At 22.6% G+C, this 27,224-nt stretch overlaps 1 protein-coding gene across 4 annotated transcripts in view; it reads left to right on the top strand.

Moving 5' to 3' along the window:
- Positions 1–26,222, top strand: part of LOC122502466 (SKI family transcriptional corepressor 2) — a 187,819-nt gene extending 161,597 nt beyond the window's left edge. For all 4 annotated transcript variants that reach the window (XM_043612531.1, XM_043612534.1, XM_043612533.1 and 1 more), the window contains 3 exons: positions 17,593–17,728; positions 25,251–25,367; positions 25,734–26,222. In XM_043612531.1, coding sequence (XP_043468466.1) covers positions 17,593–17,728; positions 25,251–25,351 — 237 coding nt within the window. In that variant the 3' untranslated portion in view covers positions 25,352–25,367; positions 25,734–26,222. The remainder of the gene's footprint in view (positions 1–17,592; positions 17,729–25,250; positions 25,368–25,733) is intronic.
- Positions 26,223–27,224: the final 1,002 nt, after the last annotated feature.

A 27,224-nucleotide genomic window follows, 5' to 3' on the forward strand; every position in this document is an offset into this window, starting at 1 on the left:
CAGTAAAAGTAAATTTTATGTAGACTAGAGATTTAATTTTGTCTTGTTCTCCCTTAAGTAGTAAAAAGAGTTTTAGTCAGACGTCATTATATCAAAAATTTTGTTAAGTTATTCTATCAATTATCAGCAGTAAAAATATAGTTTCAGTAGTAAAGGTAATTATCAGTCAGACACAAATAAAAATTCATGTTATTCTCACTGAAGTAGTAAAAATATTTTTGGTCAGACGTCATCGTAAAAATTTGACCAATTATTCGGTTTATTATTAGTATCATAAAACTACGGATTTAAGTAGTAAAGGTAAATTTTAGTCCGACAAGAAGTTTAAATTTAAGTAGTAAAAAAAAGTTTCAGACGAAGGTTATTAAGTATATTCATTCATATATTTCACAAATTATTAATAATAAAACTATGATTTCAGTAGTAATAGTAAATTTCAGTCAGACACAAACTAAAATTTTACATTATTTTTCCTTATAAGTAGTAAAAACATGTTTGGTTAGACGTAATTTTAAAAAATGTGGTCAATTATTCCGTCAGTTATTAGTAACAAAAATAAGATTTCAGTAGTAGAAAAGTTACATTTCAGTGGGACACAAAGTAAAATTAATGGTATTCTGCTTTAAGTAGAAAAAATATTTTTAGTCAGACGTCATTTAAAAAAATCTATTTATTTTAAATATTAAGTGAATTGTAAGTAATAAAAATATGATTTGAGTAGTAAAAGTAAATATTTACGTTGAAACAATTGGAGTAAATCTTGTTTCTTTTTTCTTTGTTTTTCATTTGAAAGATAAGGTATAAAGTACTCGAAAGAAAAAATTTACAGATCACGCGATAAATTATATATATATATATATGGAAATGACAAGTTGCTGCGGAGAAAACGCGCGACACTATTGGTATTCATTTAAATGCAATTAAGCAACGTCACGTAAAATCCTAGGAGGGTTGGAAGCATTTAAATCAAACGAAGGCCCTGGTTTAGTTAGCTTCGACCACAAGTTTTAATTGCACTTCGACCGTCTAGAGAGCCATTAGATGCTCTCCACAGAGAGGAGATTACTTTTTTCTTACCAAAAACGTGCGAGGTTTTCTTTTTTTCGTTCGGAAAGTCCATGCCAATTAACTCATTCGGAGTAATAAAATCTCGTGACGGCTATTCATTTCGATTCATTTGACTTTTAGAAAAGATTCATTTTCGATGTACGAAAAGAGAATTCAAACACCATTTTATATCATTTTTTTTATTTCAGTTTCCATGATAATTAAAAATAAACGATTTCACGAAAATTAAATAAAAATGATTTTTCATTAATTAAAAATAAACGATTTCACGAAAATTGAATAAAACGATTTTTCATCGCTAATATAAATGATTAAATTTACATATTACAACAGATGTGTGACATTTCGAGATAGGGCTATTAATTAAACTACTCGTGGCATTTTTCGAAAGGCATACACATATCTAAAAGTTATCCTCCTTAGAAATGTCAACCAGTGACCTTATCCTCAGCGTACAACCCTTCGGGACTGTGATTAAATTGCCTGTCCAATAAATGAGAAATATAAACTTACCGCACTTTTCAATTTAGCATTTCAACCCACTAACATTTTCTGTTTTGAAATTATTTATACACAGGAGAAAATAATTATAAATCTAGTATAAAACTTTATATATATATATAGTAAAAAAAAGTCGACTTCAAGCTTTTGTAATTTACAATTTTTAATAATTTAAAATTTTAAACAGTTGGTTCTATATTTATATAAGCAATCGGGAGGAAAATAATAGTGTAATGTATGTTGCAATTTTGAAATATGCGAATTATTAAATTCGTATTTTATCCCAAAATTGAAATTTAAATGCGATTGGTCCAAATTAAATTGAAGCTCGAGTGGAGTATTAACTTTTCCTGTTTTAAAATAAAAGGGCTTTAGTGAATTTTTAATTCGCACATTGTATAAGAGTTAAAGGACTTTCGCATGAAAAGAGATTTAATTTTCATTTCAGATGAAAATTAATTATTTTTTTTTCTACAACCATGAAATTTTTGCTTTCATCAAACAATCGTTAACAGTAAAAAAAAAAACCCTAATGGGACGGAATATTCCATTGATAATTCCTGGAATATTTCTTTGGAACATTGGAAATATTCCAAAGGAATATTTCATAAAAATATTGAAATAGAATATTTCCGCAATATTCTAAAGAAATATTCCTGAGGTATCATTTTAATAATCCTAAAATGAGGATGGAATATTCCAGAGGAATATTTTTAATGTTGAGCTTGAATATTCCAGGAATGTAGACGGAATATTACAGAATATTATAGAAATGTTTATGGAATATTCCCAATTTTCCGCTGGAATATTCGAGGAATGTGAATGGAATATTCCTCGCTATTGCAGAATGGAATATATATTTTTCTTCGATAATAAAAAATTTCCTGAAATGACATTATGAGAAAATGAAAATAGAGTAAAGATATCGTAGTCGTCGCGTCGTTCAAGGTGAATTCGACCTACATAGGGCTAATACTAAAGTTTCAATAAAGTTTTCTCTATCTACAATGGAGGTTCACCAGGGAATCGAGGGCGGTGACTGTTGATTCAATTATAATCGTTAGTCCGACGAGCTCCGCCCACAATCCTCAAATCCAATCCAACTTCTGTGGTTTCATCTCCCTTTCTCTCTGATGCTATACTCCGTTTCCCTCTTTCCTGAAATGTTCATATCGAAATTCGATTTCAATCAACTAAAGATTACAGGCAAGAAATCAAAATCAATTATGCGGTTATATAATAATAGATAGTTGATGGAAATTTATGAAAAAAAGAAGAGCGGAGTATAATTTAATTTAAACATAATGATTGCATTGATCGCAATTATATATTTGTTGTTTTTATTGAAAAATATTGGAAATAATTAAAAATTGCGAATTTCAGTTAATATTCAATTGCTTTTTGAATATTCTTTGTGATAAAGTTGTTTAAAAATTGAAATTTGAAAAAAATGATACGAAAAAAATTTTTGGTATGAAGAATCGAACCCTGGTCCTTGCTGTTGCGAGTGCAGTAGTTTTGACACTAGGCTATTGTTACAACTTAAAAGTAAAGTATGAAGTACTTAAATGATTGCAAAAATTCAATTATGTTCAAGAGTAATAAATTTTTTCGCAGAAATTCAATTACGTTCAAAACTTAAAAAAAAATTCTCGTCAAAATTTAAATCATTATTATCTTTAGAAATATTAAAATTCTTCTCCGAAATTTAGTTATTTTCAAAAATTTTAATAAAATTCTTGGCAAAATTTCAATTATTTTCAAAAATCTTCCTCCATTAAATGATTCCAATATTTGTTTCAATAAAATTTTCCAAAATAATTTAATTATTTAAATAAACTTTAATAAAATTCTACCCTGACATTTAATTATTTTCATAAAATAATAAATATTTCAAAGAAATTAAATTATTTACTAATAAAACTCATCGCAGAAGTTCAAACAACTGTAATACAATTTTAATTGCATTTCCCTATAAATGTAATTATTATTCTTTAAAACTTTATTAAAATTCCTCCAAAGAATTAAATATTATTTAAAAGAATATTAATGAAATTCTTTAAAATAATTTAATTGTTTTTAATATAATTTTAATAAATTTTTTTAAAAGAATTCAATTATTTTCTTAAATAGGTAATAGGGTAAGTGTACCAATTGCCGAGGGTGTTCCATTTGTCGATGTTACCATGGTAATAACCAAAAAATATTGTCTAAAATGTCTCATTTGTTTGTTTATATAATATTAATATATTTTTTTCACATTTATAACGCATAAAAAAATTAATATTTATTACTTTTTTTCATTTACAATGTGCTACACTGTTTAAATAAAATTCAAAGTTTGTTTACTCGACAACAGGAACCATCCTCGACAATTGGTACGTTTACCCTATACAATTTTCAAAGAAATTCTTCTCAGGAATTAAATAATTTTTTTAAAATTTTACAATGTTATTCCCCTTTAAGTAGTAAAAACATTTTTGGTCGGTTATCTGCAGAACTTGACCAATTATTCGGTTCATTTTAATAATAAATCTACGGATTTCAGTAGTAAAGGTAAATCTTAGTCAGACAAGAAGTTTAAATTTAAGTAGTAAAAAATGTTTCAGACGAAGGTTATTAAGTATATTTAATCATATATTTCACAAATTATTAATAATTAAACTATGATTTCAGTAGTAATAGTAAATTTCAGTCAGACACAAACTAAAATTTTACATTATTTTTTCTTATAAGTAGTAAAAACATATTAAGTCAGACGTAATTAAAAAAAATTTATGAATTATTGATTGAGTTACAATTAGTAAAAATATGATTTGAGTAGTAAAAGTAAATTTTCTGTAGACGAGAGATTTAGTTTTTTGTTTTTCTCTCTTAAGTAGTAAAAAAAGTTTTAGTCAGACGTCATTATATCAAAAATGTTGTTAACTTATTCTATCAATTATCATCAGTAAAAATTAAGTTTCAGTAGTAAAGGTGATTATCAGTAAGACACAAATAAAAATTTGTGTTATTCTCCCTTAAGTTGTAAAGAAATTTCTGGTCACACGTCATTTTAAAAATTTGATCCATTAATCGGTTTATTTTAATAATAAGACTACGGATTGCAGTAGTAAAAGTAAATTTAAGTCAGACACAAACTAAAATTATGTTTTATTTTTTTTATAAGTAAATAAAGTGATTTTTAGTTAGACTTAAAAATATGGTCAATTATTCCGTCAACTAAGAGCAAAAAAAAATGATTTTGGTAGATAATGCAAAATTTAGTGCGTCACAAGGTCAAATTAATGTTATTCTGCTTTAAGTAGTAAAAACATTTTTAGTCGGGCGTCATTATTTCAAATTTTTTTTTAATTTATTCTGTCATTAAATTGTAATAATGAAAATAATTTTGAAGAAGTTGCAGTAACAATATTTTTATAATACATATAAAATAATGATTTTATCGCTGGCCATCTTTAATTATTATAAAACATGAAGAAATCAATCACTTCGAGTCGAAGACTCGGAGTGATCGATTTCTTTATGTTTTGTAGTTAGGAAAATATTTAATGTATTATAGAATTTTAAGCAAAATTTTCTCTTATTCGACTCGGACTGTTTATATTTTTGTCAATACAATAATTGGTCCGTAAATGGTCCGAAGTTTTTCATTTTTGGTCTGCAAAGTCCGTATTTTTAATTTTTAAATTCTTTCACTGGTTCGAGCCTTGTGAATCCAATGTCAGATTTAAAAAATTCAAAATGGTGGATCCAATATGGCGGACGTATTTTTTAAAAACTCAACGGATTCGTTTGAAATTCATTACACGGAGGTTTTTGGGGTCGCTGATTACGAATCCGGTGTCAGATTTTAAAAATTCAAAATGGTGGATCCAATGTGTCGGCCCATATTTGAAATTTATTGGATTCGCTTGAAATTTATTACTCGGGAGTTTTTTCTCATTCCACACAAGCATAGTATTAAACTTCCGTTTACGAAATTGAAAGGCAGTATTGTTTTAAATTCGTAATATCGCAGACAAGACTATACAGTGAAAATGTCGGAAAAAAGAAATAAGAAAAAATACTGCAAGCATTTGAAGTTTATATCGATGTCGTTGGACATTGGACACGAAAACTTTCCAAGAGATAGAGACAAATCGTATACATACAGATATATATCTAGTATATATCGAAGCAAGTACAAGCGAAACTTTTGCCGTTTACGTAAAATCTATAGTGGCGCTCGCTGTATACGCTACGATTGTTTCGCCATAATCCTTTATTGGATCAACGAGGCTGAAACAATTGAGCGGGCCATAACGCGAGGATGGGTATTCGACTGGTCGACGAGGTCTGTGTATATATATGTGGATGGGATAAAACACTAGGACCCGCAGGGCCACAAGGGCGAGGGGTTAAGAGGAAGGGGGGGCTGGGGGAGAGGGTGGAAAGGATTTCTACCTACTTTGCCGGGTGAACGGAGTTACAAATGGGAGAACGCGGAACTCATCCACAAACTGAAACTCTAGCTCGGCTTTCGCGCGGTAATCTGCCGGTGATTCAATGGTACAGTTAGTATAGCGAATTCCGTCTGTGCTGCGCGCATTGCAAACCTGAACAAGTCACGTACAAACAATAATAATGACGCGCTTTTGCCAACCATAATAGCCCTACATGTCTCGAATTTCCGTCAGCGCTCACTTATAACCGATCAATCTGCTTTTAAGAAAAAATAACACTCAATATATGTTCACAAGGTTGGGAACATTGTTTTTACCTTGAGAAAGTTTATTTCTTATATATTTTAACGAATTTGTCAATAAAATTATTGTCTAACCAATAATTTGTTACTACTTATACAAGGAAAAATAAACAAAAATTTTAGTTTGCGTCTGACTGAAATTTACTCTTACTACTGAAATCATAGTTTTATTACTAAAAATTTGTGGAATATGCGACTGAATCTACATAATAACCTCTGTAAAACTATTTTTAATACTTATGGAAGAATTAAACAAATTTAAACTTCTCGTCTGACTAAAATTTACTATTACTACTGAATTCCGTAGTCATATTATTAAAATAAACTTATTAATTGATCAAATTTTAAAAATGACGTCTGACCAGAAATTTCTTTTACTACTTAAGGGAGAATAACATAAATTTTAATTTTTGTCTGATGAATAATTAATTACCTTTACTACTAAAACCTTATTTTTATTGCTGAAAATTAACAGATTAAATTAACAAAATGTTTTATATAATGCCGTCTGACTAAAGTTTTTTTTTACTACTTAAGGAAGAAGAACGTAAAATTAAATCTCTTGTCTACATAAAATTTACTTTTACTACTCAAAACATATTTTTACTAATTAAATCTCACTCAATAATTCATAAAATTTTTTTCAATTACATATTACGATGTTATTTTGTTTGGATTTGTAATTTTAGTGAGATTTTTTAATTACGTCTGACCAAAAATGTTTTTACTACTTATAAGGAAAAATAAAACTGTCACTACTAAAATCATAGTTTTAATACTAATAATTTGTGAAAGATATGATTGAATATACTTAATAACCTTTGTCTGAAACTTTTTTTAATACTTAAATTTAAACTTCTTGACTGACTTAAATTTACTATTACTTCTGAAATCCGTAGTTTTATTATTAACATAAACCGAAGGATTTGTCAAATTTTTAAGATGACGTCTGACCAAGAATGTTTATACTTTACTTAAAGGGGAATAACAAGTTTTATTTTGCGTCTGATTAATAATTACCTTTACTACTAAAACTATATTTCAATTAATTATAATTGATGTAATAAATTAACAAAATTTTTTATACAATGACGTCTGACTAAAACTCTTTTTACTACTTGCGGAAGAATTTCACAAATTTAAACTTCTCGTCTGACTAAAGTTTACTTTTACTACTGAAATTCGTAGTTTTATTACTAATAATAAACCGAATTATTAGTTAAATTTTTAAGATGACGTCTGACTAAAAATATTTGTACTACTTATAAGAAAAAATAATGTAAAATTTTAATATGTGTCTGACTGAAATTTACTTTTACTACTGAATTCATAGTTTCATCACTAAATAATAATTAGTAGAATATATGATTGAATATACTTAATAACCTCTGTCTGAAACTTTTTTTACTACTTGAATTTAAACTTCTTGTCTGACTAAAATTTACTTTTACTACTTAAATCTGTAGTTTTATTATTAAAATATACCAAATAATCGGTTAAATTTATCTGATAACGTCTGACCAAGACGGTTTGGTTTTACTACTACATGGTTTTACTACTTAAAAAGGAATAACAAATTTTATTTTGTGTCTGACTAATAATTACCTTTACTACAAAAACCAAATTTATATTGCTGATGATTGGTCGAATAAATTAACAAAATTTTTAATAAATTGACGTCTGATTAAAACTTTTTTTACTACTTAAGGGAGAATAACACAAAATTAAATTTCTTGTCTACGTAAAATTTACTTTCACTACTAAAATAAAATTTTTACTCCTTGTAATTAACTCAATTATTCATAGATTTTTTAAAATGAAGTCTGACTAAAAATGTCTTTACTACTTAAAGCAGAATAACATTAATTTGACTTTGTGACGCACTAAAGTTTGCAGTTTCTATCGAAATCATTTTTTTTTTTTTTTGCTAATAGTTGACGGAATAATTGACCATGTTTTTAAGTCTGACCTTAAAAAATGCTTTCTCTACTTATAAAGAAAAATTAAGCCTAATTTTAGTTTGTGTCTAACTTAAATTTACTGTTACTACTGAAATCTTATTATTCCGAATAATTAACCGAATTTTTAAGATTAAGTCTAACAAAAATGGTTTTACTACTTGTGAGGAAAAATAATCAAAAATTTTAGTTTGTGTCTGACTTAAATTCACAGTTACTACTGAAATCATAGTTTTATTGCAAATAATAAACCTAATAATTGATCTAATTTTTAAGATTACGTCTGACCAAAATTGTTCTTACTACTTAAGGGACAATTACATATAAATTTTAATTCACGGCTGACTGATAATTACCTTTACTACTGCAACTATATTTTTATTGCTAAATTTTCCTAATATTTTTCGAAAAAAATCAATTATTCAAATAGATTTTTATAAAATACTTCGCAAGAATTCAATTATTTTTATAAATAACCAAATTCTTCAGGAATTCAATTCTTTTTTAAAATTTTATTAACAATTGTTGCAAAAATGCAATTATTTTTATAAATATTAAAACTTATTGCAAAATTTTAATTATTTTTTATACAATTTTAAATGAATTCATCGAAAAATTCAACTATTCTTAAAAATGTTAATAAAATTCTTTAAAAAAATTTGAAGATTACGTCTGACCAAATTTTTATTTATGTCTGACTACTGAAACTATATTTATACTGCTGATAATTGACAGAATAATTTTTAAAAAAATTTGATATAATGAATCTTTTTTTACTACTTAATGGAGAATAAGACAAAATTAAATCTTTTGTGTACGTAAAATTTACTTTTACTACTCAAATCATACTTTTACTACTTACAACTCATTCAATAATATTCATAAATTTTTGAAAAATTACTAATAATTGGCGGAATAATTGATCGCATTTTTAACATTACGTTTAACCAAAAAGGTTTTTACTACTTATAAAGAAAAATAATCAAAAATTTTAGTTTGTGTCTGACTGAAATTTACTGTTACTACTGAAATCATAGTTTTATTATTAATAATTTGTGGAATCTGACTGAATATATTTATTAATCACTGTATAAAACTATTTTTAATACTTACGGGAGAATCACATAAATTTAAACTTCTTCTCTGACTAAAATTTACTTTTACTACTGAAATCCTTAGTTTTATTACTAATAATAAACCGAGTAATTGATCAAATTTTTAATATGACGTCATTCACTTCTAGAAATTAAAATTAGTTAAAAATTTCTCAGAGCTCACTTATCTAACCTTAAACTTAACTGAAAAGTTTAATTCTTTTCGATCTAGTGAAAAAAACTATTATATATTGACGCTCAGCATCGACGCTAACTTTATTAATCTATAATTTTTATTAATGTAAATTATAAACGTAAAAAATAAAAAATTGCACTGCATATTTTCAGTAGGTTATGTTATGTTAAAAAAATACTATTTAATCATACAATTATTCCTTTTTTTATTTTTTTTTACTTTGATATTTTGATAATAGATTTCTTTCCGCAATCACTGATGGTATATATATACGTATATAAAGTAAAATATCATTTTCTGTAATTTAATCGGATACGAAAGAGCCACTTCGTCGAGCATAAAGTTAATACGCGCGCAGTTGTAGAGTAAGTCCTATCACTTCCGGTCGAACGAATTCTCCTGGTAATACTCGACGTTGAATTACATCAAAAAATTCATTATTTTATGCATTATAATGAATTAACGGAAAACCGAAGTCAATCTTTTTCAATTAAACATGTTGTATTCTTTAAAAAATACTTTGAATTTTTTTTTCTTCAATTTTGATTATTTAATGGGAAAATCGAATCGATCGACTTTTACATACCCTTAAAGTTATTTTTCAACCATTTCAATATTATGGAAAAGGTAGAAAATTAAAAAAATTAAACATTGTTTAATAAGTAAAGTAATTATTTCTGCGTGTACAAGTACACTTGAAAAAAGTGATTTGATACAAATAAAGTGCATCACGTATGTATGTTTATGTATTGATAAGTTAATTGTCAAGATTCACGAATGTTGATAGGGAAAATAAGCGGCAAATGTCATTTAAATATTGTTGTTTCTAAAAAGAATGAGAGACAATTCCTGAGGTGGAAATTAAATATTAAAGAATTCACTTGCAATTTATCGTCACGTAACGTCATGGCAAAAGTAACAATTATATTAGCTATGCTCCTCTAATTGCAGTTTGATGTCTATCATATTCTTCCTCCCGCGCACATACAACTCTCTTCGATTCAGAAAATAATATTTTTAAACAAAATATGGAACATTTGTATATAAAATTCTTGTATTTACTTTTTAATAAATAGAGAGAATGTCGTTTAATATAATGCTGTCATCCGTCGATAATTAAAATCAAAAATTTTAATGAATGATTTTGGGTCAAAAATTTTGATACAAAAAGCATTCGATAAATAAAAACTTCAATATATTTGAATTTTTGTATGTCCCTTGAGATTCAATTTATGTAGGGCTCGAATTGGTCCGTAAATCCCGTAAAAGTCCGTAAATTTGCTTCAAGTCCGTAAAAATCAGTTTTAAAAAAAAAAAAGATCCGTAAAGTCCGTAATTTGATTAAGAAAAGACAAAAAGTTTGTAAATTGTACGATATAATTTGGAGAATTTCTAAGAAATTACAAATGATTGCAGAAATTCAATTATTTTCAAAAGTAATAAAATTCTTCACAGAAATTCAATTACGTTCAAAAATTTTTTTAATTCCCGTTAAAATTTCAATTATTTTTAGAAATATTAAAATTCTTCTCCAAAATTCAATTATTTTCAAAGATTTAAATACAATTATTTGGCAAAATTTCAATTATTTTTAAATATATAAATACAATTCTTGACAAAATTTCAATTATTTTCAAAAATTTGAATTCCATTCTTGGCAAAAATTCAATTACGTTCAAAAATTTAAAAAAATTCTCGTCAAAGTTTCAATTATCTTTAGAAACATTAAATAAATTCTTCTTCGAAATTCAATTATTTTCAAAAATTTAAATACAATTCTTGGCAAAATTTCAATTATTTTCAAAAATTTTCCTCCATTAAATGATTTTCAATATTTATTATTTTAATAAAATTTTCCCAAAGAATTCAATTATTTAAAAAAAATTTGATAAAACTGTACGCAAACATTTAATTATATTCTTTTTAATAAAACTTATCGCAAAATTTCAATTATGTTCACAAATTTTTAAAAATTCTCGTCAAAATTTTAATTATCTTTATTATTCTTGCTGCAAAATTCAGTTACTTTCAAGAGTTTTAATAAAATTTTTTGCAAAATTCAATTATTTTTATAACTAATAAAATTTTTTTTACAGGAATTCAATTATTTATAATTTTTTTTTATAAATTTCTTCGCAATTCAATTATTTCCATAAATAATAAAATTACAAAGATTCAATTATTTTCGTAAATACTAAAATTCTTTTGAGGAACTCAATTATTTTCATAAATAATAAAACACATCGCAGAATTTCAATTAGGTTAAAAAATTTTAATGAAATTCTTGCGGCAAAATTCAATTATTTTCAGGAATTTTAACAAAATTCTTTGCAAAATTCAATTATTTTCAAAAAATAATAAATATTTCACAGAAATTCAATTATTTTTACAAATTTTTTATAAATTTTAATATATTTTATATATTTTATAAATTATAATATTTATTTTCATAAATAATAAAATTTTTACAGAGATTCAATTATTTTTGTAAATACTAAAATTCTTTTGAGGAAATCAATTATTTTCAAAAAATTTTAGAAATTCTCGTCAAAATTTTCAATTAGCTTTATAAATAATAAAATTCTTCTCCGATATTCAATTATTTTCCTAAATTTTAATGAAATTTAGTTATTTAAATAATTGAGGGGCTGGATGCTATAATGTGTTACGCGCCATTCACTTAACATGGCGCGTAACACATTATAGCATCTAGCCCCTCAATTGAATTGTAATATAAAATTTTCTAATAAAAATTGATTTAAAAACGAATTTCAGTTAAAATTTTAAATACTAATTGAAAATAATAAATTAAAAATTAAAAATTTTGAAATCCCATGTTTCAGAGGAAAATTTTCGCGTCATTTTTATACGAAAACAAAATGCTTATAAGAAATAAAAAATTTTAAATTCTCTTTTAATTCTAAATTGATTATTAATTTTTTAATTATAAAATTTATAAATCATTTGTATTTTAATTTGGCAATGATAATGACTTGTTAAAAAAATATTGACATTATTATAAAATGAAAAGAGTAATTATGTGACATTAGACGAGTGTCTTGTATATCTATATAGAAAATTATTCGTATTTAAGCAAATATTAATTATCGTCGTAATGCTAATGGGTCAGCGAGGGAAACGAGGAGTTGCGCGATAAATGTTTAATGTTGTTTGGGATTTCGAGTAATTATATGTTTTGTGTGCGGACCATGAAGGCAAAAAGGGGTGCACTCGAGTCTATTGTGAAGTAATTCGACAAGGTGAAACATCAGAAGGGTTGAATTCATCCCTCCCCCCCCCCCAGAAAATATGATATTTTTCAAATCGTATACCAACTCGATTCTTTAAACACTCTTTATTCCTATGCAGTTTTACAATAATTAAAATTCCAAATTATTGAATTCTTAAATATTGAATTTTATTCAAATTTTTAAAAATAATTGAATTTTCACGAAGAAGTTTTTAAAAATTCTATTAAATGATTGTTTTCGGAAATTTTTTTAAAAATTTAATTAGTGATAAAAATTTATAACATAACGCTTCTAATATTTAATTATTATCTAGAATTTTGACTGAAATTTATTTTTAAATCAATTCTTAATAGACAGTTCTACAAGAATTCAATTATTTAAATTTATAAATAAATAATTTATTAAATAATTAAAATTTATTTTTAAATTGATTTCTTTCGAAGAATTTTAATAAAATTTTTAAGAATAATTGCATTTTTCGGACAATTTATTTAAAATTATGTAAAAACTAATTGGAATTCTACAATACGTTTTATTATTTATAAAAATAATTAAATTTTTGCGGAGAATTTTATAAAATTTTTTCTAAATAATTGATTTTGTTTCGAAAAATTTTATTGTAAATTGTATCTTAAATCATTGAATTCCTGTGAAAATTTTATTATTTATGAAAATTATTAAATTTCTGCTAAGAATTTTATTAAAATTATATTCAAAATAATTAAATTTATTCTAATAAAGTATTTTTATTATTTATGAAAATAATTTAATTCCAGCGAATAATTTTATTACTTATGAAAATAATTGAATTCTTACTACTTTTTCCGACGATTTTAATTAAAATTTTTGAAAATAATTGAATTTCTGCGAAGAATTGTTTTAAAATTTTTGAAAATAATTGAATTTTTGCTAAGAATTCATTTAAAATTGTATAAAAAATAATTGAACTTCCGCGAGGATTTTTATAAAAATTCTATTATAAATAATTGTTTTTAAAAAAATGTAATAAAAATTGTATTAGAATTACAAATTTTAATTGAAAACGAAAATGAAACTTTTTAAATTTTTAGAAAATTAAGGGAAAAAATTAATTAATCAAGATATTCAAAAATTTCAAATTCAAACCTTTTTCAAATTAAACGACTTATAATAATTAAAACTGATCGAGTGATAAAATCATTATTCTATATTATAAGAATATTGTTACCTTAACTTCTTCAAAATTATTTTCATCGTTTCGATTCAATTATTATTTTTTAGAATTTTAAATTATTTTTTATGAAAATAATTGAATTTCTAAAAATAATTTTAATACTTATGAAAATAAATTAATTATTGTGAAGAAATTTATAAAAAAAAAATTGTAAATAATTGAATTTCTGTGAAATTTTTATTATTTATAAAAATAATGAAATGTGGGAATACAATTTTATTAAAAAATTTTTTTAAAAATTAAATTCTATTTGCGAAATTTTATTAAAATAGTAGATATTGAATATCAATTGAAATGAGAAAATTTGGTGAAAATAATTGAAATTAGGACAAGAATTTTATTGACTTTGAAAATAATTGAATTTTGGTAAAGAATTTTTGTTAAAAATAAAGAGAATTAAGAGTTTAACGAGAATTTTTTTTTTAATTTTCAACATAATTGAATTTTGTGAGAAGAATAAAATTTTATTACTTTTGAAAATAATTGAATTTCTGCAATTATTTGTCACATCTCCAAAATTAAATTTTTTCTAGTGTTTGCAACAAAAATTTAAATTCTATTATTTCTAAAATTACTAATTTTATTTAAAAAAGTAAGTTAAAAGTTAATTGATATTTTATAATAAAATTAAAGATGATCTAGTGATAAAATCATTATTTTATATTATAAGAAAATTGTTACTGTGACTTTTTCAAAATAATTTTTATCATTTAGATTCAATTATTATTTTCTAGAATTTTAAATTATTTTTTATGAAAATAATTGAACTCCTAAAAAAAATGTATTATTTATGAAAATAATTGAATTTTGCAAAGAATTTTATTAAAATTCCTGAAAATAACTGAATTTTGACGCATTTTGAAATTTTATATTTTAATTAAAATTTAAGAAAATAATTGAATTTCGGAGAAGAATTTTATTATTTAAAAGAGAATAGAAATTTTGACGAGAATTCATTAAATTTTTTGAAAATAATTGAAATAGTTCTGTGATGAGTTTTATTATTTATAAAAATAATTGTGTTTCCTAAAAAGAATTTTAATATTTACAATAATAATTGAATCTCTGTTAAAATTTTATTATTTTTGAAAATAATTGAAATTTTGCCAAGAAATGTAATTAAATTTTTGAAAATATGGAATTTTGGGGAAGAATTTTGTTATTTCTAAAGAGAATTGGGAGTTTAATGAGAATTTTTTGAAAAGTTCTGCAAGTAAATTTAAGTTAATTTAAGTTTCTGCAATTATTTGTTATTTGTAACTTTTTCAAAATTCAATTTTATTAGTGTTTTCAACAGAAATGTGAAATAAAAATTTTTATATTCTTTTATTTTTAAAATTTCTAATTTTATTTAAATAACTGCTATTATTTATCTTATATTATTTAAATAATTTTATTTAAATAAATGCTAATTTTTTTAATTGAAAAAATAAGTAAAAAGTTAGCTAGTTTAATTAATATTTGTTATATTTTGTATGTTGGAAATGAAAACATAAACAATGTGTCTTATATTATAATGAAAGTGAAAATAATTATAATTCTCTTTCGTCATGGTATTGGTTTGGTATAGAAGCGTAACGATGAGCAGGTGGTCGATGAAAGTTTACCCCGCACAAAACTGATATCTATGATGTATATACATACTTTGGAATAAATAGCACATATGTTCTTTAAAATATCCATGCAACCTCTGTATATGCATGCTGATCAAAGTCAACTCGTTGGAAAATGAACGAATCTCGTCTATATGTGACTAAACGATTTGCGACGGTAAACGTCCGTCTGTCTTCTTCAGACATACACAATTTATGAGTATTAATTTTTTATTTTTTACAATATGCATATATATACCCCATTGTCAAGTGCTTTTTCAGCACACAAAGTACCTATATAGGAAGGGATTATTTTCTCTAATAAAAAATATTTCACAAAGCATCACAACTTTACTAAATTATCCTTTCATGGAAAAATGTTAAATTATGGATAAAGTTAGTTATTGAAATCAATTTCGATAAAACTAACTTTACCCAGAAATTGAAAAATTGATTTCAATTTCGATAAAACTAACTTTACTCAAAAATTGAAAAAAAATTTATAAAAAAAAAAAATGAAAATTGCTTTGCAATTTTCGGAATATTGTAATAAATTTTTCAATTTCTGAGTAAAGTTAGTTTCATCGAAATTGAAATCAATTTCGATGAAACTAACTTTAACCCAGAAATTGAAAAATTTTTTATGAAAAAAAATGAAAAATATCTTTGCAATTTTTGGAATATTGAAATAAATTTTTACGAAACTTTAGGGCAATATTGCCGCAATGTTGGCAATGTTCCTATACAATATTACAATGACAAGTTAAGTTAACATTGCAGGGTAATTTTTACGAAATGTTGGGGTAATATTGCATGGCAATTTTTAACAAACTTTGAGTCAATATTGCCCCAATGTTGGCAATGTTGCTGCAAGGTTATATTCTGTGGGGGAATTCTAAATAAATCTCATGATATTAAAACTAACAGTTAATAATTAATAATAGTTATTAATTAATAATAGTTGTTAATTAATACCTAATAGTTATTAATTAATAATTAATTAATAATTAATAGTTAACAATTGTGGTTATGTGCAATTTTTTCTGAATTTAAAAATTTAATTTAACCAGAAGTTTAAACAAGTATAGATAAATAAATTTTTGCTGTGAATACGGAGAAATTTATATATACATGTATGTAATCTATTCTCACATCATTCCCCACTCATATTGTCGCAGGATAACAAATTAAAAATGCATATTCGCGTGACATTTGTTTCCGATAGGGACATTTCCTTTCAATTTTTTATCATAACCCGCGATGTAGACGCGCATATATATCTGGCACAACTCCAATATTGGGGTCAAAAATAAAAGAAAATACACATACTCTCGTCACGCTTTTGATTTTGAACTAACAGAATGACGTATTTATTTTTTACACTGTGCGAACAAAAAAATCTGGAAAATAAAAACTTTTAAATAAAATTTATATTTACATTTAAAGAACTGATAGGAAGTTAATTTTTTAAACGGATGATTTTTTTTTTTTTTTTTGAAAAACATTTTTTGATAAAACTGTTAAAGTTGGAGATTTTGTGAGAATAAATATTAATAATAATGTAATAATAATATTAATAATAGTAATATAAATAATAATATTAATATTATTATTGATAGTAATATTAATAATATTATTAATAGTAATATTAATATTATTATCAATAGTAATGTTAATAATAATAATAATAATAATATTAATAGTAATATTAATAATAATATTAATTAATGTTGAAATAAATTTTTGTAGAAAGCCATATAATTTAAATAATAAAGATCTTAAACTTTTTTATTTAGCCTAATGGCTTAATATTAATTAATAGTTCTTTATTAATGCCCATATAAAATTACAGAGGCCAGTTTGAACAGATAAAAATAGAAAAGGAGATGATTTTAATATATATTAAAATTGTAATTTTTTTTTTAAATTTTAATTATCCTTGACGAATTTTCTAATAATGTTTGCCTTTTAGGAACGTGAAGCGGAAAAAGTTGCAGAGGAAGTGACAGCACTTCGTGACATTAAACCCGAAATGTCACCAGCCAGATGTGTGGAAAGCTGGCACAGCAATAGTTCTTCTTACAGACGTTTAAATTTATTAAGCAAAGGTAAATTAAAGAAAAGTTATTGAAATAAACTTTCCTACTCTTTGGCTTTTTAGACCTTTAGCTTCTTTGCTTAGTGGAAAATTTAGAAAATTTATTACACTGTAAAAAATAAATCTTACTTTCAGTCCCCTTTTGACTAAAACAGTTTAGATTAGAAACATTATTTTTGACTGAATCTTAGTCTTGAGATTTTGAGCCATATTATTTTAAGTCCTAAAGTTAAGTCGGGACCCGAACTAGGTCCGTAAATTCCGTAAAGATCCGTAAATTTGCTTCAAGTCCGTAGAAGTCAGTTTTTTTGAAAAAAAGGTCCGTAAAGTTCGTAATTTGATAGAAAATGGACGAAAAGTTCGTAAATTGTGCGATATAATTTGGAGAATTTTAGAGAAATTACAACTGATTGCAGAAATTTAATTATTTATTATTATTATTATTATTTATTATTTATTTATTATTTATTATTTTTTTTTATTCTTCGCAGAAAATCAATTACGTTCAAAAATTTTTAAAAATTCTCGTCAAAATTTCAATTATCTTTAGAAACATTAAAATTCTTTTCCGAAATTCAATTATTTTGGAAAAATTTTAATACAATTCTTGGCGAAATTTCAATTATTTTCAAAAATTTGTCCTCCGTTAAACGATTTTTAATATTTATTATTTTAACAAAATTTTCCAAAAGAATTCAATTATTTAAAATACATTTGATAAAATTCTACGCAAATATTTAATTATTTTCATAAAATAATAACAATTTCATAGGAATTCAATTATTTACAAATTTTTTATATATTTCTTCGCAATAATTCAATTATTTTCATAAATAATAAAATTTTGACAGAGATTCAATTATTTTTGTAAATACTTAAAATTCTTTTGTGGAATTTAATTATTTTCATAAATAATAAAACTCATCGCAGAATTTCAATTATTTTGGAGAAATTTTAATACAATTCTTGTCGAAATTTCAATTATCTTTATAAATAATAAAATTCTTCTCCGAAATTCAATTATTTTCTTAAATTTTAATGAAATTCTTGCGGCAAATTCAGTCATTTTCAGGATTTTTTAATAAAAATCTTTGTAAAATTCAATTATTTTCAAAAAATTATAAAAATTTCACAGGAATTCAATTATTTACAAATTTTTTATAAATTTATTTGCAATATTTAATTATTTTCATAAATAATAAATGTTTTACAGAGATTCAATTACTTTCATAAATTAAAGTTTTTTTTTAGGAATTTAATTATTTTCATAAATAATGAAACTCATTGCAGAATTTTAATTATGTTCAAAAATTATAAAAAAAATCCCTTCCAAAATTTCAATTATCTTTCTAAATAATCTTTATAAATAATAAAATTCTTCTCCAAAATTCAATATACTTTCTTAAATTTTAATGAAATTATTTAGGCAAAATTCATTTATTTTCAGGAATTTTAATAAAATTCGTTTCAAAAATTTCAATTATTTTCATAACTATAATAATAGTTATAACAAAAATTCAATTATTTTCCAAAGTAATAAAATTCTTTGCAGAAATTCAATTATGTTCAAAATTTTTTTTTTTTAATTCTCGTCAAAATTTCAATTATTTTTATAAATAATAAAGTTCCTCTCCGAAATTCAATTATTTTCAAAAAATTTAATAAAATCCTTTACAAAATTCAATTATTTTTAAAAATAATAAAAATTTCACAGGGATTTAATTTTTTTTTTAATTTCTTCGCAAAAATTCTATTATTTCTATTATTTTTAATAAAATTTTAATAAAACTATTTTTAATCAAATTCCTAAAAAAATGTAATTATTTTTCAAAATTTTAAAAAAATTTTTCCCATAAAAAATTCAATTATTTTCAGGAATTTAAAAAAAATTCTTATGCAATAATTCAATTATTTTCATAAATAATAAAATTTTTACAGAGATTCAATTATTATTTTCGTAAATAATTAAATTCTTTTTAGTAACTTAATTATTTTTATAAATAATAAAACTCATCGCGCAGAATTTCAATTATTTTTATTACAATTTTAATCGCATTTCTCGAAAAATGTAATTTATTCTTAAAAATTTTATTAAACTTTGTCCAAAGAATTTTATTATTTAAAAATTCGTTGATAAAATTCTTTATGAGAATTGAATTTTAAGAAACATTCAATTATTCAATAAATTATTTATTTTTCTATTTAAATGATTGAATTCTCGTAGAATTTTCTAATAAAAATTGATTTAAAAATGAATTTCAGTTAAAATTTTAGAAAATTGAATATTAAAAGCAATATAGCGTGAATTTTAAGAAATAATTGAATTTTAAAATTAATTTTTGTGAAAAAGTTTAATTGCCGATTTTTTTTGTTGAAATTATTTAAAATTTTTATTTTCTAAGTTTAATTGAAGAATTTATGAATAATTGAAATTTCGTTAAATTTAATATTGTAAACAACTGGATTTGGAAATTTTCAAAGAACTTTTTCAAAAATTATTAAAAATAATTGATTGAAGGAAAAATTGTAGTTAAAAAATTTTCAAAATTCAATATGGGGGATATTTTTTTTTTTTAAATTGCTCAAATTTGCTTGAAACTTGTTACTTGGGGGTTTTCGAGGTGTAGCCAGTTTGAATCTTGAAAATCTAACTTTAGGCGAATTTGATCAATTTTAAAAAAATATCCGCCATTTTGAATTTTGAAAATCTGACTTTAGATTCGTAATCGTCGTTCCCAAAAAATCCCCCGAGTAACAAGTTTCAACAAAATCCACTCGCTGGGTTTTCTAAAGGCACGAAGGGGTTAAAAATTTTTTTTAAGTAATTTAAAAAAATTACTTTTCTAAATTGTAATAAATTTTGTAGTTCTATTTCTAAACTTATTAACTAAAATCCAAAAATAAGAGTAAAAAATTTATAAATATATGGTTTTGTAGATATACATATATATATATTTTTGAACAGTAAGTTTACGATCTTTGTACCATACTGTGAAATGTGAAAGGAGAGAGGAGTGGAGAGTTTCAATTAATTAGTGTAATTAGTCGCGACTGGAGTGTTAACTGGAAACAGGGACTACTTGATGTGAAGCAGAATCGAGGGATGAAGGAAAAAGGGGTGGATCTTGGACCAGTAATAACATAAATTGGGTGCCAGAGAGCTGTACGCTTACAGAGGCGGTCTTTGCGTTAACGCTTGCGCACATTCAAATATTATACACATACACAAAGTGTATTTTCCATTCCCATTCTATTTCTCTCACAAAATCTCTAAATACATATTTAAAATTTCCTTTAAATCCAAAAGAGAGAATCTCTTTTTTTTAAATTATATGAAACAATATTTATTTATTATTACTTTTACATTCTAAAATACATTTACATTTAAAATTCGATAATTTTAATGTTCAACACATTTTATTCATTGAAATTGCTTCCCGATTAACAAATACACAGAAAACAAAAAGTCTGAAATCGTTAGAAACTTAAAAATGCTTAAATTAAAATGTTAAAACTTAATTAAAAATGATTTAAAAGTATATATGCTTAAAACTAGATAAAGTAATAATTTTAGGTCTTAAGATCCTCTCAAGGCTAAAATACATGTAAACGGTTTTAATCAAAACTGGGCTAAAAGTAAGATTTATTTTTTAGTTTATATACTTTAAATTAGGAAAAAAAAATTATATGCAGAGTTGTACTTGATTGTCAATCCGCATATTATTGTTAAGAAGATTTTTTAATAATTGGAACTTTTGTATATAAATATTTACATTGATTGATAATGCGCTCGTAATTATAAACTCTATATTGAATAGAGGGATTTGAATCATTTGCAAGGAATATAAAAGTATATGATTTAAACACAGAACATAAGAGTAGCTGAAAAAGTTAAGTAAATACGTAAATATATCTGTGTCATAACTAGCGTCATATTTCACAAGGATAGAAGTGTAGTTCCATATTGTGCGAAATGTATATGATGTATGTATCTATATAAATATATTTCTATGTAAGTAATTCCATTCAACTTGGACGTATAAGCCGAAAATAACGAGATGGATGCTATACACATTTACGATAACATGAATGAAAGAGAAGATTAATTTTAATGCATCAACCGCAAAGACATCTGCATATTTTTATTTAGTCACGAAAACATATTTCAGAAATTTTCGTTCAATTAAATAACTTCATATACATACTGTATATTCTATTTATTTGAGTTTTATTACCAAAAAAAGTTATTTGAAAAATTAAATTGACCTGTTAACTTAAAAGTATCAAATTGCAACGAATTGATAACAAAAATGTGGATTAAATCAAAAATTGATTTAAAATTTTTGTATCATTTTTATTCAATTTAGTAACAATTTGATACTTTCAAGAAAACTGTATAATTTATATTTTATATTATTATTCTATATTAATAATCGTTATATTCCGGTAAAATCTTTTGCAGTTTGAAGTCAGTTGTTGTTTGCTTTTTTGTTTCCTAACTTTTTTAATAATTTTTCTTTTTAAATATTTTCCATTTCTAAAATTAATTTATTGAAAATCATCGAATTGTTGCAAAAAAAAACTTGATAATAATAGAATTCCTTCAAAGAATTTTTTATTTAGAAAAATAATTTAATTCTCGAGAAGAAATATGTTAAAATTTTTAATAATTCTAATTAAACTCTTTTTCAAGAATTTCTTTCAATTTTTTTTTAAAATAATAGTTTTTTTTAAATTTTAATTAGAAATCTTAAAAATAATTGAATTTTATAAACAATTATTTCTTTCAAGTTTATATAAAATAATCGTGTTTTGTTTTTATTGATTTTTTCAAAGAATTTATTAAAATTTTAGAAAATAATTGAATCCTTTGAAATTTTTTATAACAAATTATTTATGAAAAAAAATTGAATTCTTTCGTGAAATTGTTTTGAATATAATTGAATTTATGCAAAGAATTTTAATATTTATGAATATAATTGAATTGTATCGAAGGATTTCTAAAATTTTAGAAAACAATTGATTTTTCTCGAAAGATATTATTAAAAATTTTTTAAAAATGGAATTCTTTAATGAAATATTATTAAAATCGTATTAAAAATAATTGAATTCTTTTGAAATTTTTTATAACGAACTAAGAAATAAACTAAATTATTTCGTGAAATTTTTTTGGAAAAAAATTTGAGTTTTGTAAAGATTTTATATGAAATAAAGAAAAAATTGAATTCTTTGATCACATTTGTTTGAAAATAATTGAATTTTTGCAAAGATTTTGAATTTTTTTTTAAAGTTGAGTCTGAAATTATTCAAACATTTAAATATTTTCAATTTTAAAATATTAATGTATTGAAAATCATTGAATTCTTGCAAACAATTATATAATAAAATTTGAAAATCATTGAATTCTTGCAAATAATTTTATAAAAAAATTTGAAAAGAATTGAATTTCTTCGCAGAATTTTATTATTTATAAAAATAATAGAATTTTCGCGAAAAATTTTATTAAAATTTTAAAAAATCCTAATTAAATTCTTTTAAAGAATTTTTTTGAATTTTTTTAAAATAATGGAGTTTCTTTAATAATTTTAATTGAAAATTTTTGAAATAATTGAATTTTATGAACAATTTCTTTCAAGTTTTTTAAAATATTCGTGTTTTTTAGTAATTAAAATTTAAAATTAAACATTTATTTATTGAATTTTATTAAAATGTTTTGAAAATAATTAAATTCTTCTTAAATAATTAAATTCTTCTTAGAATTTTATTACAATTTTCTAAAATAATTTAATTCATTCAAGGAATTTTATTAAAAAAAAGAAAATAATTGAAATCTTCAAAAGTTTGTTATTTTTTGTGAAGATAATTGAATTTTTAGAAAGAATTTTATTAAAATTTTTAATAATAATTGTAATCCTAAAAAGAATTTTATTATTTATAGAAAAATAATTTAATTTTTGCGTTTACACTTCAAAAAGATTTCTTGACAAGAATTTTTAAAAAATTTTTTTTTTTTAATAATTAAAATTTTGTAAAGTATTCAATTAGTATTATCTATGGAAAAAAAATTGAATTCTTGCGAAAAATTTGTTTCAAATTTTTAAAAATAATTGAAATCCTCTGAAAAATTCTGAAAATAATTGAAATATTGTAAAGAATTTTACTTTTTATGAAGATAATTGAATTCTTGTGAAGAATTTTATTAAAATTTTTGAATATAATTGAAATCCTCCGAAGAGTTCTGAAAATAATTGAAATATTCCAAAGAATTTTATTTTTTATGAAGATAATTGAATTCTTGCGAAAAATGTTATTAAAATTTTTTAAAATAATTGATATTCCATGAAGAATTTTATTATTTAAGAAAATAATTGAAATGTTCAAAAGAATTCAATTTTTTATGAAGAAAATTGAATTTTTAGGAAGAATTTTATTTAAAACTTTGAAAATAATTGAAAAATCTTCAAAAGAAATTAAATTAAATTTTGGTTTGGAAATTATTCAAAAATTTATATTTTAAAATCATTGAATTCTTTGTAAAGAATTATTATTAAAATTTTTGAAAATCCTAGATAAATTCTTTTGAAAAATTAGTTTGAATTTTTTTTCAATTTTTGAAAATAATTAAACACTTTTCAGAATTTTATTACAATTTTGTAAAATAATTTAATTAATTCAAGAAAATTTTATTTAAGTATAGAAAAGAATTAAATTCTTTGGAAAAATCGATTTTATTAATAATTGTAATAATTATAATTGAACCCCTTGATGCAAGAACCAGACATAGAGCATTGAAATTAAATGGGTTGCGTCTGGTTCTTGCATCAAGGGGTTCAATTATTTAATTAATAATTTTACTATTAAATTTTTTTTTTAAATTATTGATAGAAAATAAAACTCTTTTAAACAATTTTATTAGAGTTTTTGTAAATAATGTAGTTTTTTTGGATAATTTTAATTGTAAATTTTTTAAATAATTGAATTAAACAAAGAATTTTTTTCAACTTTTTAAAATAATCATGTCTGTCAATAATTATAATAATAAAAATATTTTATTTTTAAAGTTTATTAAAAATTAAATTAAATTAATTAAATTTTTATTAAAAATTTTTGAAAATTGAATCGTTTCGAAGGATTTATTATAATTTGAGAATACAATTAAATTTTTTCATGATATTTTATTAAAATTTTGTTGAAAATAATTTAATTTTTGCAAAAATGTTTACTATTTTTAAAAATAATTGAATTGTTTTGAAAGATTTATTAAATTAAATTGTATTTGAACGATTAAATTAAGTATTTGAACTTGAAGCAAATACCGCATTTAATTGACTTAAATAAAAATCAGTTATTGAAACAAATAAATATATTTATTTCGTAATAATAGATGCAAGTAAACATTTATTTGAATCAAATAAATTTTTTTGAAATAAAATATTATTTTTAATAAAATTATAATAAATATAATATATTTTATTGAAAATTAAGCAAATAGTTCATAATTGAAAATTAAACAAATATTTTTTCATATATAGAGAGAGAAATATCAGATAGGAGCACTCCAGAATGTTCAGCTTGTCGACCACGTGGTGCTTTTTATGGTCAAGTCTACAGTCCCTCCACTCCGACAAATTAAATCAAATTACTGAAAAGTAAGTTATTTTCTAGTTATTTTATATTTGAAGTATTAATTTAACTTTCGGCATTATTTCTTAAAATTAACCTTTAAATCCCTAGAAAACTTAATTATTGGCTCTACGTGTAATTAGAACTTTTTTTAATGGAATAACATTATTTTAGAATTTTAAGTTTCATATTAGAAAATAAATAATAATAATAATAATAATAATAACAATAAATAATAATTTTTTGAATAAATACAATAAAAATTGTCAAAAAAAAATTTCAAATATTATGTATGTAGTTTAGAAAATTTATTTTCTTATATCAATAATAATTTCTCGATAATAATCTCGATAATAATTAATTATTAATTGAAATAATTTTCTATTTTGCAGAAAATTCGCTTTCACTCCCTCTCTCTCTCTCTCTCACTCTCTCTTTCTTAACTCCTCGTTAAGAAAGTAAAACTATTATAATGTACACAAAAATTTATTAGAAGGATTCTAGTCATCTTGGAAGAAAATTATAATAAAATGTTGTATAAAAATAAAAAAATATTGAAAAGCAATTTGGAATATATATATAAAAAAAATAACCAAAGAAACGAAATTAATTAAGGATTGTATAAGACACCTGTAACGATAAATTATGTATACTATGTCAATATTGCATGGCAATGTTGCCAATATTGCGAGGCAATATTGCATTAATATTATCGAAGGGCTTAATTTGCGCTTAATTACTATGTGTAATTATTATTATAATCTAGTCACACTTCTCTTATAATAGAATATATTCTAAACGCATCGCACATTGTTATTTAGAATGTACTGCCAGGAGTAATAAATTAATAATGCAATTATTCTGATTAGCCGATATTTATTGTACACAAAGATGTAATTATTATAAACGAAGTAGAGAGATATTAATTTTAAATATTTAACTTTTAAGGACATAGTGATGTATTAGCAGGATTATAATAAAAATATCGTTAATTGCTGATATAGAAAATACCTTTTTTTTATGTTTCACCCATATATATATACTTATCTATTCCGAAGAAGAAAAATTTATTACTATTTAATATTTCGAATATCAATAAATATTTCGAATATTAATAAATATTGCTAATATATGTATAATAAATATTGCTTTTAATATATTGAGTAAATTACTAATTTTAATTAAAGAAAAAAAAATTACTAATTTTTCATTAAAATATTGTGAATATTTCTCTACAATATTATAGCAATATTTATTATGTCACTTTCTATCAATACTCATTATATGTTTTTGCTCATTAATAGCAATAAAAGAAAACTAAAAAAATAATTAATAAAAAAAAAATTAAAATAATTTTTACAAAATATTTTATTTAGTTAAATTATTAAAAAAAAAGTGTAATAAATGTTGCTATATTTAATCTCTGTGATTAATAATGTGTAATAAATAATCTACATTTTGAATAAATAATATTTGATCAATATTATTTGTCTTATTATTAAAAGAACACATATAAAATTTAATACAACACTCAAATAATTATTAGTTTATTTTCCTCTAACGACTCATTCCTTTAACATTAAGTCTCATTTTAATTTAAGTGAATAATAAAATGTGCCTACTGGACCTGGAATTCCTGGAAATGTCCTGGAATTTAAAAAACTGTCCTGAAATTTCCCTTAAATGTCCTGGATTTTAAACTTTTTTTTTAATTTTCCATATTTTGCTTTATAATATTCAATAATTTAAAAATTATACTCAAACTTAAAAAAATAATTTTTCTTATCTATCAAAAAATAATTTGCTTAAAGTCCGTAAAAATCCGTTTTTTTTTTTAAAAAGTCCGTAAAATTCATGATTTGTTTGAAAAAGTAATAAAAGTT

Source organism: Leptopilina heterotoma, unplaced genomic scaffold (genome assembly GCF_015476425.1).
Source record: "Leptopilina heterotoma isolate Lh14 unplaced genomic scaffold, ASM1547642v1 Lhet_23, whole genome shotgun sequence".
Lineage (NCBI taxonomy): Eukaryota > Metazoa > Arthropoda > Insecta > Hymenoptera > Figitidae > Leptopilina > Leptopilina heterotoma.